At 54.2% G+C, this 15,560-nt stretch overlaps 1 protein-coding gene across 13 annotated transcripts in view; it reads right to left on the reverse strand.

Annotated features, from left to right (window-relative positions):
* bbs4 (Bardet-Biedl syndrome 4) overlaps positions 1-15,560 on the reverse strand; it is a 70,410-nt gene that overhangs the window by 10,598 nt on the left and 44,252 nt on the right. For all 13 annotated transcript variants that reach the window (XM_072492665.1, XM_072492669.1, XM_072492663.1 and 10 more), the window contains 5 exons: positions 8,195-8,249; positions 6,046-6,114; positions 5,408-5,560; positions 3,172-3,343; positions 1,981-2,050 (listed from right to left, as the gene is read on the reverse strand). In XM_072492665.1, coding sequence (XP_072348766.1) covers positions 1,981-2,050; positions 3,172-3,343; positions 5,408-5,560; positions 6,046-6,114; positions 8,195-8,249 — 519 coding nt within the window. The remainder of the gene's footprint in view (positions 1-1,980; positions 2,051-3,171; positions 3,344-5,407; positions 5,561-6,045; positions 6,115-8,194; positions 8,250-15,560) is intronic.

Below are 15,560 nucleotides of genomic sequence, written 5' to 3' on the forward strand. Positions count from 1 at the left end.
GTGGACGGCGCCGGTGGGAACCTGTCGTGTTGGGCAGGCCGCTCGGCCCATCGGGCCCGGAGAATCGCCGCTCGCCCGTTACAAACAGCTGTGATTCTCGCCGTGCCGGTTTGGGGGGGGGGTGGGAGAATCGCGTGCGGGTGCCAGGGTGGCGTGGCGGGACTCGTGCGGCGCCTCGGCGATTCTCCCACCTGGCGTTGGGGGGGGGGTGAATTCCGCCCCTTGTGTCCAGGGGTGTGGTTGTTCACATCCGCGAGCTTCTCCCAGACTATCTGCGGCCACAAGGACTCTGGAAGCTAGTGAAGGGCTCCTGGCCTGAACTGAGTGAATGATTCTCCATGTGCCCTTTAAACATGGTGCCAGGACTGTTGGCCCAATGGGGTGAGCAAGACTCTCTGCCCGCCACACGATTCGCCAAGCTCCTCGCTGAGCCGAAAGCTGAGGATGAGGGAGTTCGCCCACCTACTGTCCAGTGGGAATCACATGGTTTTCCCACCAGAATGGAAAATTTGACCCTATGTGACTGCTCCACAGAAAAGGTGTTAGACAAAAGAATAGATGTTAAAGTGATGAGTTAAAGATATGGCAAGAATTAGCAGCAGGAGTAGGCCATTTGGCCCCTCGAGCCTGCTCCTCCATTCAATGAGGTCATGGCTGATCGGATTGTGGCCTCAATCGATCTGCCCCTCATAACCCACAACCCTTCTTCAATCCAGGTGCAGTCTAACTCAGTCGTGACCTAGGCTCCATTGCTCTCTGTGGAAGACAATTTCAGAAATCCTCTCAGAGCAGAGATTTCTCCTCATCTCAGTCTGATACGGGAGTCCCCCGGTTCCCGACTCTCCGACAAGGGGAAACACCCATCCCTATAGAGTCCCCTCCGCATCTTGTGTTTCAATGTAATTCTCATTCGTCTAATTTCCAATGGATACAGACTCGACCTGTTCAACCTCATTAGATAACCTTCACCTCAGGATTCATTAGAGTGAACCTTCTCTGAATTGCTTTGAACGCAATTATAATTATATTTACTTTTTGTAAGTGGAGAGACCAAAACTGTACACAATACTCCAGATGAGGTCTGTACAGCTGTGACAACTCTGGCTTACTTTTATACTCAATTCCCCTTTAATAAACACAAACATTCCATTTGCCTTCAACCTGGCTATGTAAGTGACATACACTCCTGTTCCTGTCAGTGTTGATACACTGATTCCACTGTGAAGCAGGGATCCACTCTCTCTAGTGGAGTGAGGACACGGTCAGGTCAGCTATGCTGCTCTGCCTGGTTTAACAGTCTGTCAATACTCATAGGGGGAAAAGCCACTTGGAGCGTGGTCCTGGAGGGCAGTTGATAGCTTTGGAACCTGTTCCCTAGTATGAGAGCCCTCACGAGACAAGGGGAAAAGATTAGTTGAGAAATAAAGCAGATCGTAAGCTTCACGTTCTGGTGCGACAGGAGCAGTATAAGTGGGAAAGTCATTAAAGCAACATTCATTACAATCTGTGGAAAAATGATAAAGCACAATATTAGAACACAGGCTAGTCTGTTGGTCAGAGAAAGGTGCCCTAACCCCAGACTGGAACAGGATCATGCAAAATAGTCTGCATTGTTGCTTTGTAACACAAAAGAGAGAATAGAGACTATTTTCAGGAAAAATAAAGATTCTTAAATTATCAGAAAGGCCACACCACGGAACAAACTGGAAGCTTTGTCTTCATCAGTTTGGTGGAGGAGGTGATCTACCAATTGTCACTGAATATTCATCATGCCTTTAGGGGAGGAAATCTGCCATCCTTACCTGGTCTGGCCTACATGTGACTGCAGACCCACAGCAATGAGGGTTCACTGCCGAGCGAGACACTCAGTTCAAGGACAATGCGGGAAGGCAACACGTGCTGCCCCCGCCAGTGACACCCACATCCCATGAAGGAATAAGGAAAACACAATGAATCCGCACTTGGCCCAATAATACTCACTGCTCCAAACTCACAGCTCGCTCGTAGGCTCTCTTTGCATTGTCGGGATCTGCCAGGTTCGTCAGTGTCACTGGAACAGCAAGAAGTGAATTTTACACAATCACAACACTCACAGGGAGGTCCTATTTCATCAACAACTCCCTCTACGGGTTCACCCCACACAAGCTCGGACCTCCTCCGCCCTCTGCCCAGTCCCAAATCTATTGTTCCACGATCTCTGACCTTTTGTAAATCGCTCCACCGTCAGGAGTCAGAGTTGCCAGTTCCCTTGGCTGGAACAAACCCCTCCACAAGCCTGAGCACAAACTGCCAATCTGTCCGTACACCTGGAGTTTTACTCCTCAATCCTCCACACAATTGCATCACATTTTAATTCCTCCATGAAATTCCGTTGAATATTTTTCTTTGTCAAAGAGGCTGTTTAACTGTGGGGTACTGGAGGGCAGCATGTGGCGCAGTGGTTAGCACTGGGACTGCAGCGCAGAGGACCCGGGTTCAAATCCCGGCTCTGGGTCACTGTCCGTGTGGAGTTTGCACATTCTCCCCGTGTCTGCTTGGGTTTCACCCCCACAACCCAAAGATGTGCAGGGTAGGTGGATTGGTCACGCTAAACTGCCCCTTAATTGGAAAAAATGAATTGGGTACTCTAAATTTATTTTTTTTAAATGAACTGAAGATCACACTTGTGTCCCCAGGGTGTGAGGGTTCAGCATTTCTCCAGGGTGTAGCTCCCCGGTGAGTGGGGCATTTAGTAAATTTATCTGCTGCTGCTTCCCAGATGGGGATCCTGAGGGGCAACAGTTCAAGCAGCAGTCTATGAAAACTTTGCTGATCCCAGATTGTGTCACATGACCTTGGCTTAGGGGGAAAATGAATAAATCGGACATGGGTTCTGCCCTGAACGGTTACTCAGCAAACCTATGAAGGGAGAGGAGTGAGAACAGGACTGAACCTGTGCGTGATGTGATGACCTGTGTTCACTGTCTGAGCCCTTACTGACACAGGGGGTAGGTACTGGGTAAGGTCCACCAAGGGATCAGCATTTCCAGGAGAGATGGTGAGGGATGTCTGTGCTGAGAGGAGCATCCATATCTGTGACTCCTGCACTGGATGGAGGTGTGAGTGTTGGGAAGGGTCAGTGGTTCCATTAATCAAATGCTGTCGCTTCACTGAGGCAGACTCCGCACTCACCAGCCAACAGCATGTACAACTCGCCCATCCTCGGCTGTATGTTGATGGCAGCACTCAGAAAGTGGAATGCTGAAGCATGTTGCTGCATTGTCAGGTGCACCAAGCCCAGGTTATAGAGAATCTTCCAATCAAAGGGAGCCAGATAGTTAGCTCGCTTCAAACAACTGATAGCCTGCAGCAAAATAAACAGCACAACAGCCATTCACTCACTCAGATTAAGGAGTTGCTTTAATGTTTAAATCATCACTTATGACCAAAAGGTATCTGAAGATGCATAAATAAATGAGTGAAATGATGCCGGGTGAAGAGAGGACAGACTGCTGGGTTGGCCTGACAATGACCGACATTCCAATTCTGACCAATGGAATGAGTTATCCCTCAACATCTTTCTTTTTAATTCATTTTTTACGGGATGTGGGCGTTGTTGGCTAGGCCGAGCATTTATTGCCCGTCACAAATTGCCCTCGAGGAGGTGGTGGTGAGCTGCCTTCTTGAATTGCTACAATCCCTGCGGGTGTAGGTAACCCACTGTGCTGATAGGGAGGGAGTTCCAGGGTTTTGCCCCAGCGACAGTGAAGGAACGGGGATATATTTCCAATCAGGGTGGTTAGTGACTTGGAGGGGAACCTCCAGGTGGAGGGGTTCCCAGGTATCTGCTGCTCTTGTCCGTCAAGATGGTAGTGGTCGTGGGTTTGGAAGATGCTGCCCAAGGAGCCTTGGTGAGTTACTGCAGTGCATCTTGTAGATGGTGCACACGGCTGCCACTGTATGTCGGTGGTAGAGGGTTTGAATGTTCTTGGAAGGGGAGCAATCAAGCGGGGCTGCTTGTCCTGGATGGTGTCGAGCTTCTTGAGTGTTGCTGGAGCTGCGCTCATCCAGGCAAGTGGAGAGTATTCCTGACTTGTGTCTTGTAGATGGTGGACAGGCTTTGGGAGGGTCAGGAAGTGAGTTACCCGCTACAGGATTCCTAGCCTCTGACCTGCTCTTGTAGCTACAGTATTAATGTGGCTGGGTCCAGTTCAGTTTCTGATCAATGGTAACCCCCAGGATGTTGATAGTGGGGGATTCAGTGATGGTAATGCTATTGAATGTCAAGGGGCGATGTTGGAGATGGTCAATGTCTGGCACTTCTGAGGCACAAATGTAACTTGTCACTTGTCAGCAAAGCCTGGATATTGTCGAGATTTTGCTGCATTTGGACATGGACTGCTTCAGTGACTAAGGAGTTGTGAATGGTGCTGAACATCGATGAGTGTGCAGTCATCGGTGAACATCCACACATCTGATCTTATGTTGGAAGGAGGGTCATGTATGAAGCAGCTGAAGATGTTGGGCCGAGGACACTACCCGGAGGAACTCCGTCAGTGACGTCCTGGAGCTGAGATGATTTTAAAAACATTTTTTAAATAAATTTAGAGTACCCAATTCATTTTCCCAATTAAGGGGCAATTTAGCGTGGCCAATCCACCTACTCTGCACATCTTTGGGTTGTGGGGGCGAAACCCACGCAGACACGGGGAGAATGTGCAAACTCCACACGGACAGTGACCCAGGGCCGGGATCGAACCTGGAACCTCGGCACCGTGAGGCAACAAGGCTAAGAGCTGAGATGATTGACCTCCAACCACCACAACCATCTTCCTTTGTGCCGGGTACGACTCCAACCAGCGGAGCGTTTCCCCCGATTCCCATTGACTCCAGTTTTGCTCGGGCTCCTGATTGACTGAACGTCAGCTGTTTCCGGAAGGGTAAGACAGGCTGGATTTGCTCTTTGATGAAGGCAGCTGTGTAGTTTAGCCGCCCAGGTAGTCAGACACACAGTAGTTCCTTTGCTCTGATGAAGGTGCCATTGTAGAGGGGTTGATGGCAGTACGCTGGGTACCAAGAGCTCTCTGTACGGAGTTCCTACTCTGCTGACATGAACATATTTCAATCGGCAAGGTACGCTTTGTGCTGATTGGCAGTGGGTAGAGAGGATAATTGGAGCCTGTGCGCTGCAGAGAACGCGCTGGTTACATGAGCAGATCTGAGCGGCTAAACAGCCTGATCTGAACCAATCAAGGGACAGAGAGAACAGATTATGGCCCATCTACAGGACCACCATCACAGGAAGCTTAGGTAACAGCATTCGGGCTCCCACTCACAGACGTACTATCACAAAACCAAACCCTATTGGTTATGAGAGCAGCACAGTAACTGGTTGGGACTTTGCACAGAAGCTCCTCGTTGTACTCACTGCTACATATTTCTTCTTGCCAAAGAAGCACATTCCGATATTGTTCCACAGGGGCGGGCTCTCGGGTACGGCATGTGCTGCTATTCTGTACTTACTCAGAGCAACATCAAAGTCACTGTGAGTCTGCATCATACTGCCTGCGGCCAGTATAGCCTGAGCAAAAACAAAAACAACAATAAGTACACCTCATTAAACAAACAATGAGAATCTAACCCCATTGCTCACTGTACATTCCAGCCTTAAATATCCCGAGCAAACAGGAAACAATCACCTTGACGTGTTTAATCAAGAGCAAATCTGTAGTGTACGACACCCTGGGCTAGTGTGTGGTGAATTCCAGCCCCTCAGGCCCCGGAGTCCCAACACAAGTGAATTAACCAATAATTTGTATGTAGCTCTGAGATCTTTGACCCTTGATTATTATTATTATGACTGCTCCTTTGAATAAAAGCTGAACAATCCTTGCCTTGCTGAATAAGCGTGTTTTCTGTTTTAGTATAGGATATTTGAACACTAACCAATCATGATAATATGGTTAAGCAAACACACCTTTTGAATAATTAAATTAGAAGTTATTAAATGCTTGAACCGTATTAGGTTTCACAGCAGGTTCTCCCCAAACAGGGGAGACTCAGTACCTTGTAATTGTTGGGGTTATAGGTGAGTGCGTTTCCGAGATGTTCAAAGGCTTTCTGATACATTCCAAGCTGAAAACACATGGCATTGTTAGTTGCCACCTTGTACAGAAAGTGTTGATTATATAATGTACAAACAGAAAATGTGATGATGCCAATGAGAGGGTCCAGCTGACAACAGATACAACAGAGAGATGACTGAAACCATCAGAACAAAACATGCTCCATTTCAGGTCAGGGGTTTTCCAGCTCGGTAAAATCATCTTTCACATCCACAGTGCGGAGTTACGCACAGTGTGCTCTGTGTAAACACACTGGACGAGGACACACATAATGTGCTCAGTGTAAACACACTGGGAGAGGACGCACACAGTGTGCACTCAATAGCGAGTTCAATGCGTTCTACTCCGCTTGTGCAGTACATACTGTTTGCAAATCATTAGTGTGCCTGACCCGGTATGCTCCAGGGCCTCCGAATTCCCGATGGCGAAGTTCACTTGTGCTTTTAGAAATCATGACGAGCGCCATGGCTGCTGAGGGAGAGAGAGGGGGTACGGAAAGCGACCAACATCACCATAGTCTGCTGACAGCTGTGCCGCTGGCCGGGGGGGGGCTTCTGCCATGGCCGGGATCTGTAGCGGGGGTGGCCAGGAGGTGGGCATTAGGTTCAGGGTGGATGGGCACAGAACACCATTACCGCGGCCTTCAAGGCAGCCATGCACCTGCGCACGCCGCTGCCAGCCCACTATGAATTTAGGGCCATGGGTCATATAGGTGTTCCCCCATGCCACCCCCCTTGGTGCCCTCTGGCCCCAGGCGACCCATCGGCTGTAGGGCGCGCTCCAGCACAACCAGTGCCACCTTGTGTGTGGGGAGTGTAATGTGTGTGTGCGGCTGGGATGAGTGTGTGTGGGGAGTGTAATGTGTGTGTGCGGCTGCAGCTTGTCAGCCTCCCGAGTGTCAATCACGGACCTGCCAAATCCGGCACCTTTTCTCATTGGAATAGACGGTGTTCCACTTGGAGCCGGTGCCAGCCCCTCGATGGTCGCTGAATGGGTCCATGTGCGGCGCCAGTTTTGCTGTATGAATTGGATACTCTAAAAAAAAAATCTTTTTAATGTTTTCAGGTCAAACGTGGCATGGAAACCTCCTTCTAGTTACCACCTACCATTCCCCCTCAGCTGATAAGTCAGTACACGTCCATGGAGGGGGCTGAATGGTAACTTCAATGTCCATCACCAAGAGTGGTTCAGTAACACCACTACTGGCCAAGTCCAAAAAGGACATAACTGATAAGATTGGAACTGTAGCAAGTGGTGAGGGAAACAAGAGGGGGAAACCTACTTGACCTCATCCTCACTAATCTACCAGATGCATCTGTGTCCATGACAGTATCGGTCTTCACATTGAGGATATCCTCCATACTGTTGTGTGGCACTACCACCGTGCTAAATGGAATAGATTTCAAACAGAGCTAGTAACTCAAAACTAGGCATCCATGAGGTGCGGTGGGCATCAGTCACAATCTGTAACCTCTTAGCCTGGCATATCCCCCACTCTACCATAACCACCAGGCCAGGAAATCAATCCTGGCTCAATGAAGAGGGCAGGAGGACATGTCAGGAGCAGCACCAGACATACCTAAAAATGAGAAACCCTCCACCACCAACGCACAGAGGCAGCCGTGTGTACCATCTACAAGATGCACTGCAGTAACTCGTCAAGGCCTCTTCGATAGCGCCTTCCAAACCTGTGATTTCGACCACCTAGGACAAGGGTAACATGGGAACACAACCACTTGCAAGTCCCCCTCCAAACCATGCACCACCCTGAGTTGGAACAAGATCACCATTCCCTCACTGTTGCTTGGTCAATATTGTGGAACTTCCTTCCTATTTGCATCGTGGGTGTACCTACACCATAGGGATTGCAGCAATTCAAGAAGGTGGCAATTAGGCAAGGGCAATAAATAAGGGCTAGCCAGCGACGGGTACCATATCCCATGAAAGAATTAAAAGGAAGACCACGTCACACGTGCACACACAAAGACCGGCTTTTTACAGGAAAAAAAGTTTGAACCATCTTCCCATCCCATTACTATACATCCCGGTTCTGTACAGGGCCCCGTTTGTGACTCAAGTTGTAACATTACCTGCAAATACAGTAACCCCAGTGTAGTCAGAAGCTCTGCATTTTCAGGAGAAAACCTACAAGAAACAAACAAATGCTCAGGTCGCTTTTTCAATCCTTTGGTGATTTTAAACTTTCTCCAAAGTGATGCGTTGAGATAAATAATTTCTCTCTGTACTGTTTCTCTCTTTCCGTAAAATATAAATGATTGACTTTTCCAATTTCCTCTGTGTACTGCTCCCCACACTGTCAGCACCCTGTGTACTGCTCCCCCATACTGTCAGCACCCGGTGTACTGCTCCTCCACACTGTCAGCGCCCTGGGTACTGCTTCCCACACTGTCAGCATCCTGCGTACTGCTCCCCACACTGTCAGCACCCTGTGTACTGCTCCCCACACTGTCAGCACCCTGTGTACTGCTCCACAGACTGTCAGCGCCCTGGGTACTGCTCCCCACACTGTCAGCACCCAGTGTACTGCTCCACACACTGTCAGCACCCTGTGTACTGCTCCCCGCACTGTCAGCACCGTGTACTGTTCCCCACACTGTCAGCACCCTGTTTACTGCTCCCCGCACTGTCAGCACCCCGTGTACTGCTCCCCGCACTGTCAGCACCCTGTGTACTGCTCCCCCACACTGTCACCACCCTGTGTACTGCTCCCCGCACTGTCAGCACCGTGTACTGTTCCCCACACTGTCAGCACCCTGTGTACTGCTCCCCGCACTGTCAGCACCCCGTGTACTGCTCCCCACACTGTCAGCACCCTGGGTACTGCTCCCCGCACTGTCAGCACCCTGTGTACTGCTCCACAGACTGTCAGCGCCCTGGGTACTGCGCCCCACACTGTCAGCACCCCGTGTACTGCTCCCCACACTGTCAGCACCCTGTGTACTGCTCCCCACACTGTCAGCACCCTGTGTACTGCTCCCCCACACTGTCACCACCCTGTGTACTGCTCCCCGCACTGTCAGCACCGTGTACTGTTCCCCACACTGTCAGCACCCTGTGTACTGCTCCCCGCACTGTCAGCACCCCGTGTACTGCTCCCCCAGTGTCAGCACCCTGTGTACTGCTCCCCGCACTATCAGCACCCTGTGTACTGCTCCCCGCACGGTCAGCACCCTGTGTCCTGCTCCCCCACACTGTCAGCACCCTGTGTACTGCTCCACAGACTGTCAGCACCCTGTGTACTGCTCCCCGCAATGTCAGCACCCTGTGTACTGCTCCCCCACACTGTCAGTACCCTGTGTACTGCTCCCCACACTGTCAGCACCCTGTGTACTGCTCCCCACACTATCAGTACCCTGTGTACTGCTCCCCACACTATCAGTACCCTGTGTACTGCTCCCCACACTGTCAGCACTCTGTGTACTGCTCCCCACACTGTCAGCACCCTCTGTACTGCTCCCCACTGTCAGCACCCTCTGTACTGCTCCCCACACTATCAGTACCCTGTGTACTGCTCCCCACACTATCAGTACCCTGTGTACTGCTCCCCACACTGTCAGCACTCTGTGTACTGCTCCCCACACTGTCAGCACCCTCTGTACTGCTCCCCACACTGTCAGCACCCTGTGTACTGCTCCCCACACTGTCAGCACTCTGTGTACTGCTCCCCACACTGTCAGCACCCTGTGTACTGCTCCCCACACTGTCAGCACTCTGTGTACTGCTCCCCACACTGTCAGCACCCTCTGTACTGCTCCCCACTGTCAGCACCCTGTGTACTGCTCCCCAGACTGTCAGCACCCTGTGCACTGCTCGCCACACTGTCAGCACCCTGTGTACTGCTCCCCACACTGTCAGCACCCCGTGTACTGCTCCCCACACTGTCAGCACCCTGTGTACTGCTCCCCGCACTGTCAGTACCCAGTGTACTGCTCCCCACACTGTCAGCACCCTGTGTACTGCTCCCCACACTGTCAGCACCCTGTGTACTGCTCCCCACACTGTCAGCACCCTGTGTACTGCTCTCCACACTATCAGCACCGTGTACTGTTCCCCACACTGTCAGCACCCTGTGTACTGCTCCCCGCACTGTCAGCACCCCGTGTACTGCTCCCCACACTGTCAGCACCCTGTGTACTGCTCCCCACACTGTCAGCACCCTGTGTACTGCTCCCCCACACTGTCAGCACCCCGTGTACTGCTCCCCACACTGTCAGCACCCTGGGTACTGCTCCCCCAGTGTCAGCACCCTGTGTACTGCTCCCCGCACTGTCAGCACCCTGTGTACTGCTCCCCACACTGTCAGCACCCTGTGTACTGCTCCCCACACTGTCAGCACCCCGTGTACTGCTCCCCGCACTGTCAGCACCCCGTGTACTGCTCCCCACACTGTCAGCACCCGGTGTACTGCTCCCCACACTGTCAGCACCCTGTGTACTGCTCCCCACACTGTCAGCACCCTGTGTACTGCTCCCCACACTGTCAGCACCCTGTGTACTGCTCCCCCACACTGTCAGCACCCCGTGTACTGCTCCCCACACTGTCAGCACCCTGTGTACTGCTCCCCGCACTGTCAGCACCCTGTGTACTGCTCCCCCACACTGTCAGCACCCCGTGTACTGCTCCCCACACTGTCAGCACCCTGGGTACTGCTCCCCCAGTGTCAGCACCCTGTGTACTGCTCCCCGCACTGTCAGCACCCTGTGTACTGCTCCCCGCACTGTCAGCACCCTGTGTCCTGCTCCCCCACACTGTCAACACCGTGTGTACTGCTCTCCCACACTGTCAGTACCCTGTGTACTGCTCCCCACACTGTCAGCACCCTGTGTACTGCTCCACAGACTGTCAGCACCATGTGTACTGCACCTCGCACTGTCAGCACCCTGTGTACTGCTCCCCCACACTGTCAGTACCCTGTGTACTGCTGCCCACACTGTCAGCACCCTGCGTACAGCTCCCCACACTATCAGTACCCTGTGTACTGCTCCCCACACTGTCAGCACCCTGTGTACTGCTCCCCACACTGTCAGCACCCTGTGTACTGCTCCCCACACTGTCAGCACTTTCTGTACTGCTCCCCACTGTCAGCACCCTGTGTACTGCTCCCCCACTGTCAGCACCGTGTACTGCTCCCCACACTATCAGTACCCTGTGTACTGCTCCCCACACTGTCAGCACCCTGTGTACTGCTCCCCACACTATCAGTACCCTGTGTACTGCTCCCCACACTGTCAGCACCCTCTGTACTGCTCCCCACTGTCAGCACCCTCTGTACTGCTCCCCACTGTCAGCACCCTGGGTCCTGCTCCCCACACTGTCAGCACCCTGGGTCCTGCTCCCCCACACTGTCAGCACCCAGTGTACTGCTCCCCGCACTGTCAGCACCCTGTGTACTGCTCCCCACACTGTCAGCACCGTGTACTGTTCCCCACACTGTCAGCACCCTGTGTCCTGCTCCCCCACACTGTCACCACCCTGTGTACTGCTCCCCGCACTGTCAGCACCGTGTACTGTTCCCCAAATTGTCAGCACCCTGTGTCCTGCTCCCCCACACTGTCACCACCCTGTGTACTGCTCCCCGCACTGTCAGCACCGTGTACTGTTTCCCAAACTGTCACCACCCTGTGTACTGCTCCCCACTGTCAGCACCCTGTGTACTGCTCCCCACACTGTCAGCACTTTCTGTACTGCTCCCCCACTGTCAGCACCGTGTACTGCTCCCCACACTATCAGTACCCTGTGTACTGCTCCCCACACTGTCAGCACCCTGTGTACTGCTCCCCACACTGTCAGCACCCTCTGTACTGCTCCCCACTGTCAGCACCCTCTGTACTGCTCCCCACTGTCAGCACCCTCTGTACTGCTCCCCACACTGTCAGCACCCTGGGTCCTGCTCCCCCACACTGTCAGCACCCAGTGTACTGCTCCCCGCACTGTCAGCACCCTGTGTACTGTTCCCCACACTGTCAGCACCCTGTGTCCTGCTCCCCCACACTGTCAGCACCCTGTGTACTGCTCCCCGCACTGTCAGCACCGTGTACTGTTCCGCAAACTGTCAGCACCCTGTGTACTGCTCCCCACACTGTCACAACCCTGTGTACTGCTCCCCCACACTGTCAGCACCCAGTGTACTGCTCCCCGCACTGTCAGCACCCAGTGTTCTGCTCCCCGCACTCTCAGCACCCTGTGTACTGCTCCCCACACTGTCAGCACCCTGTGTACTGCTCCCCACACTATCAGTACCCTGTGCACTGTTCCCCACACTGTCAGCACCCTGTGTACTGCTCCACACTCTCAGCCCCCTGTGTACTGCTCCCCACACTGTCAGCACCCGGTGTACTGCTCCCCACACTGTCAGCACCCCGTGTACTGCTCCGCCACACTGTCAGCACCCTGTGTACTGCTCCCTCACACTGTCAGCACCCCGTGTACTGCTCCCCACACTGTCAGCACCCTGTGTCCTGCTCCGCCACACTGTCAGCACCCTGTGTACTGCTCCCCACACTGTCAGCACCCTGTGTATTGCTCCCCGCACTGTCAGCACCGTGTACTGCTCACCGCTCTGTCAGCACCCTGTGTACTGCTTCCCGCACTGTCAACACCCTGTGTACTGCTCCCCACACTGTCAGCACCATGTGTACTGCTCCCTACACTGTCAGCACCCTGTGTACTGCTCCCCACACTATCAGCACCCTGTGTACTGCTCCCCACACTGTCAGCACCCTGTGTACTGCTCCCCACACTGTCAGCACCCTGTGTACTGCTCCCCACACTGTCAGCACCCTGTGTACTGCTCCCCACACTGTCAGCACCCTGTGTACTGCTCCCCACACTGTCAGCACCCTCTGTACTGCTCCCCACTGTCAGCACCCTGTGTACTGCTCCCCACACAGTCAGCACCCATGTGTACTGCTCCCCAGACTGTCAGCACCCTGTGCACTGCTCACCACACTGTCAGCACCCTGTGTACTGCTTCCCACACTGTCAGCACCCTGTGTACTGCTCCCCACACTGTCAGCACCCTGTGTACTGCTCCCCCACACTGTCAGCACCCTGTGTACTGCTCCCCACACTGTCAGCACCCAGTGTACTGCTCGCCACACTGTCAGCACCCAGTGTACTGCTCCCCACACTGTCAGCACCCGGTGTACTGCTCCTCCACACTGTCAGCGCCCTGGGTACTGCTCCCCACACTGTCAGCATCCTGCGTACTGCTCCCCACACTGTCAGCACCCTGTGTACTGCTCCCCACACTGTCAGCACCCCGTGTACTGTTCCCCACACTGTCAGCACCCTGTGTACTGCTCCCCCACACTGTCACCACCCTGTGTACTGCTCCCCGCACTGTCAGCACCGTGTACTGCTCGCCACACTGTCAGCACCCTGTGTACTGCTTCCCACACTGTCAGCACCCTGTGTACTGCTCCCCACACTGTCAGCACCCAGTGTACTGCTCGCCACACTGTCAGCACCCAGTGTACTGCTCCCCACACTGTCAGCACCCGGTGTACTGCTCCTCCACACTGTCAGCGCCCTGGGTACTGCTCCCCACACTGTCAGCATCCTGCGTACTGCTCCCCACACTGTCAGCACCCCGTGTACTGCTCCCCACACTGTCAGCACCCCGTGTACTGCTCCCCAAACAGTCAGCACCCTGTGTACTGCTCCCCACTGTCAGCACCCTGGGTACTGCTCCCCACTGTCAGCACCCTGTGTACTGCTCCCCGCACTGTCAGCACCCTGTGTACTGCTCCCCGCAGTCAGCACCCTGTGTACTGCTCCCCAGACTGTCAGCACCCTGTGTACTGCTCCCCGCACTGTCAGCACCCTGTGTACTGCTCCCCACACTGTCAGCACCCTGTGTACTGCTCCCCACACTGTCAGCACCCTGTGTACTGCTCCCCACACTGTCAGCACCCTGTGTACTGCTCCCCACACTGTCAGCACCCTCTGTACTGCTCCCCACTGTCAGCACCCTGTGTACTGCTCCCCACACTGTCAGCACCCATGTATACTGCTCCCCAGACTGTCAGCACCCTGTGTACTGCTCCACCACACTGTCACCACCCTGTGTACTGCTCCCCCACACTGTCACCACCCTGTGTACTGGTCCCCAGACTGTCAGTACCCTGTGCACTGCTCGCCACACTGTCAGCACCCCGTGTCCTGCTCCCCCACACTGTCACCACCCTGTGTACTGTTCCCCACACTGTCAGCACCCCGTGTACTGCTCCCCACACTGTCAGCACCCTGTGTACTGCTCCCCACACTGTCAGCACCCTGGGTACTGCTCCCCCACAGTGTCAGCACCCTGTGTACTGCTCCCCGCACTGTCAGCACCCTGTGTACTGCTCCCCACACTGTCAGTACCCTCTGTACTGCTCCCCGCACTGTCAGCACCCTGTGTACTGCTCCCCGCACTGTCAGCACCCTGTGTTCTGCTCCCCACACTGTCAGCACCCAGTGTACTGCTCCCCACACTGTCAGCACCCTGTGTACTGCTCCCCCACACTGTCACCACCCTGTGTACTGCTCCCCGCACTGTCAGCACCGTGTACTGTTCCCCACACTGTCAGCACCCCGTGTACTGCTCCCCACACTGTCAGCACCCTGTGTACTGCTCCCCATACTGTCAGCACCCCGTGTACTGCTCCCCACACTGTCAGCACCCTGTGTACTGCTCCCCCACACTATCACCACCCTGTGTACTGCTCCCCACACTGTCAGCACCGTGTACTGTTCCCCGCACTGTCAGCACCCCGTGTACTGCTCCCCACACTGTCAGCACCCCGTGTACTGCTCCCCAAACAGTCAGCACCCTGTGTACTGCTCCCCGAACTGTCCGCACCCTGTGTACTGCTCCCCGCACTGTCAGCACCCTGTGTACTGCTCCCCACACTGTCAGCACCCTGTGTACTGCTCCCCACACTGTCAGCACCCCGTGTACTGCTCCCCAAACAGTCAGCACCCTGTGTACTGCTCCCCGCACTGTCAGCACCCTGTGTACTGCTCCCCACACTGTCAGCACCGTGTACTGCTCCCCACACTGTCAGCACCCTGTGTACTGCTCCCCACACTGTCAGCACCCTCTGTACTGCTCCTCACTGTCAGCACCGTGTGTACTGCTCCCACACTGTCAGCACCCATGTGTACTGCTCCCCACACTGTCAGCACCGTGTACTGCTCCCCACACTGTCAGCACCCTGTGTACTGCTCCCCACACTGTCAGCACCCTCTGTACTGCTCCTCACTGTCAGCACCGTGTGTACTGCTCCCACACTGTCAGCACCCCGTGTACTGCTCCCCACACTGTCAGGACGCTGTGTCCTGCTCCCCCACACTGTCACCACCCTGTGTACCGCTCCCCCACACTATCACCACCCTGTGTACTGCTCCCCAGACTGTCAGTACCCTGTGTACTGCTCCCCGCACTGTCAG

This window comes from Scyliorhinus torazame, chromosome 30, assembly GCF_047496885.1.
Source record: "Scyliorhinus torazame isolate Kashiwa2021f chromosome 30, sScyTor2.1, whole genome shotgun sequence".
Taxonomy (NCBI): Eukaryota; Metazoa; Chordata; class Chondrichthyes; order Carcharhiniformes; family Scyliorhinidae; genus Scyliorhinus; species Scyliorhinus torazame.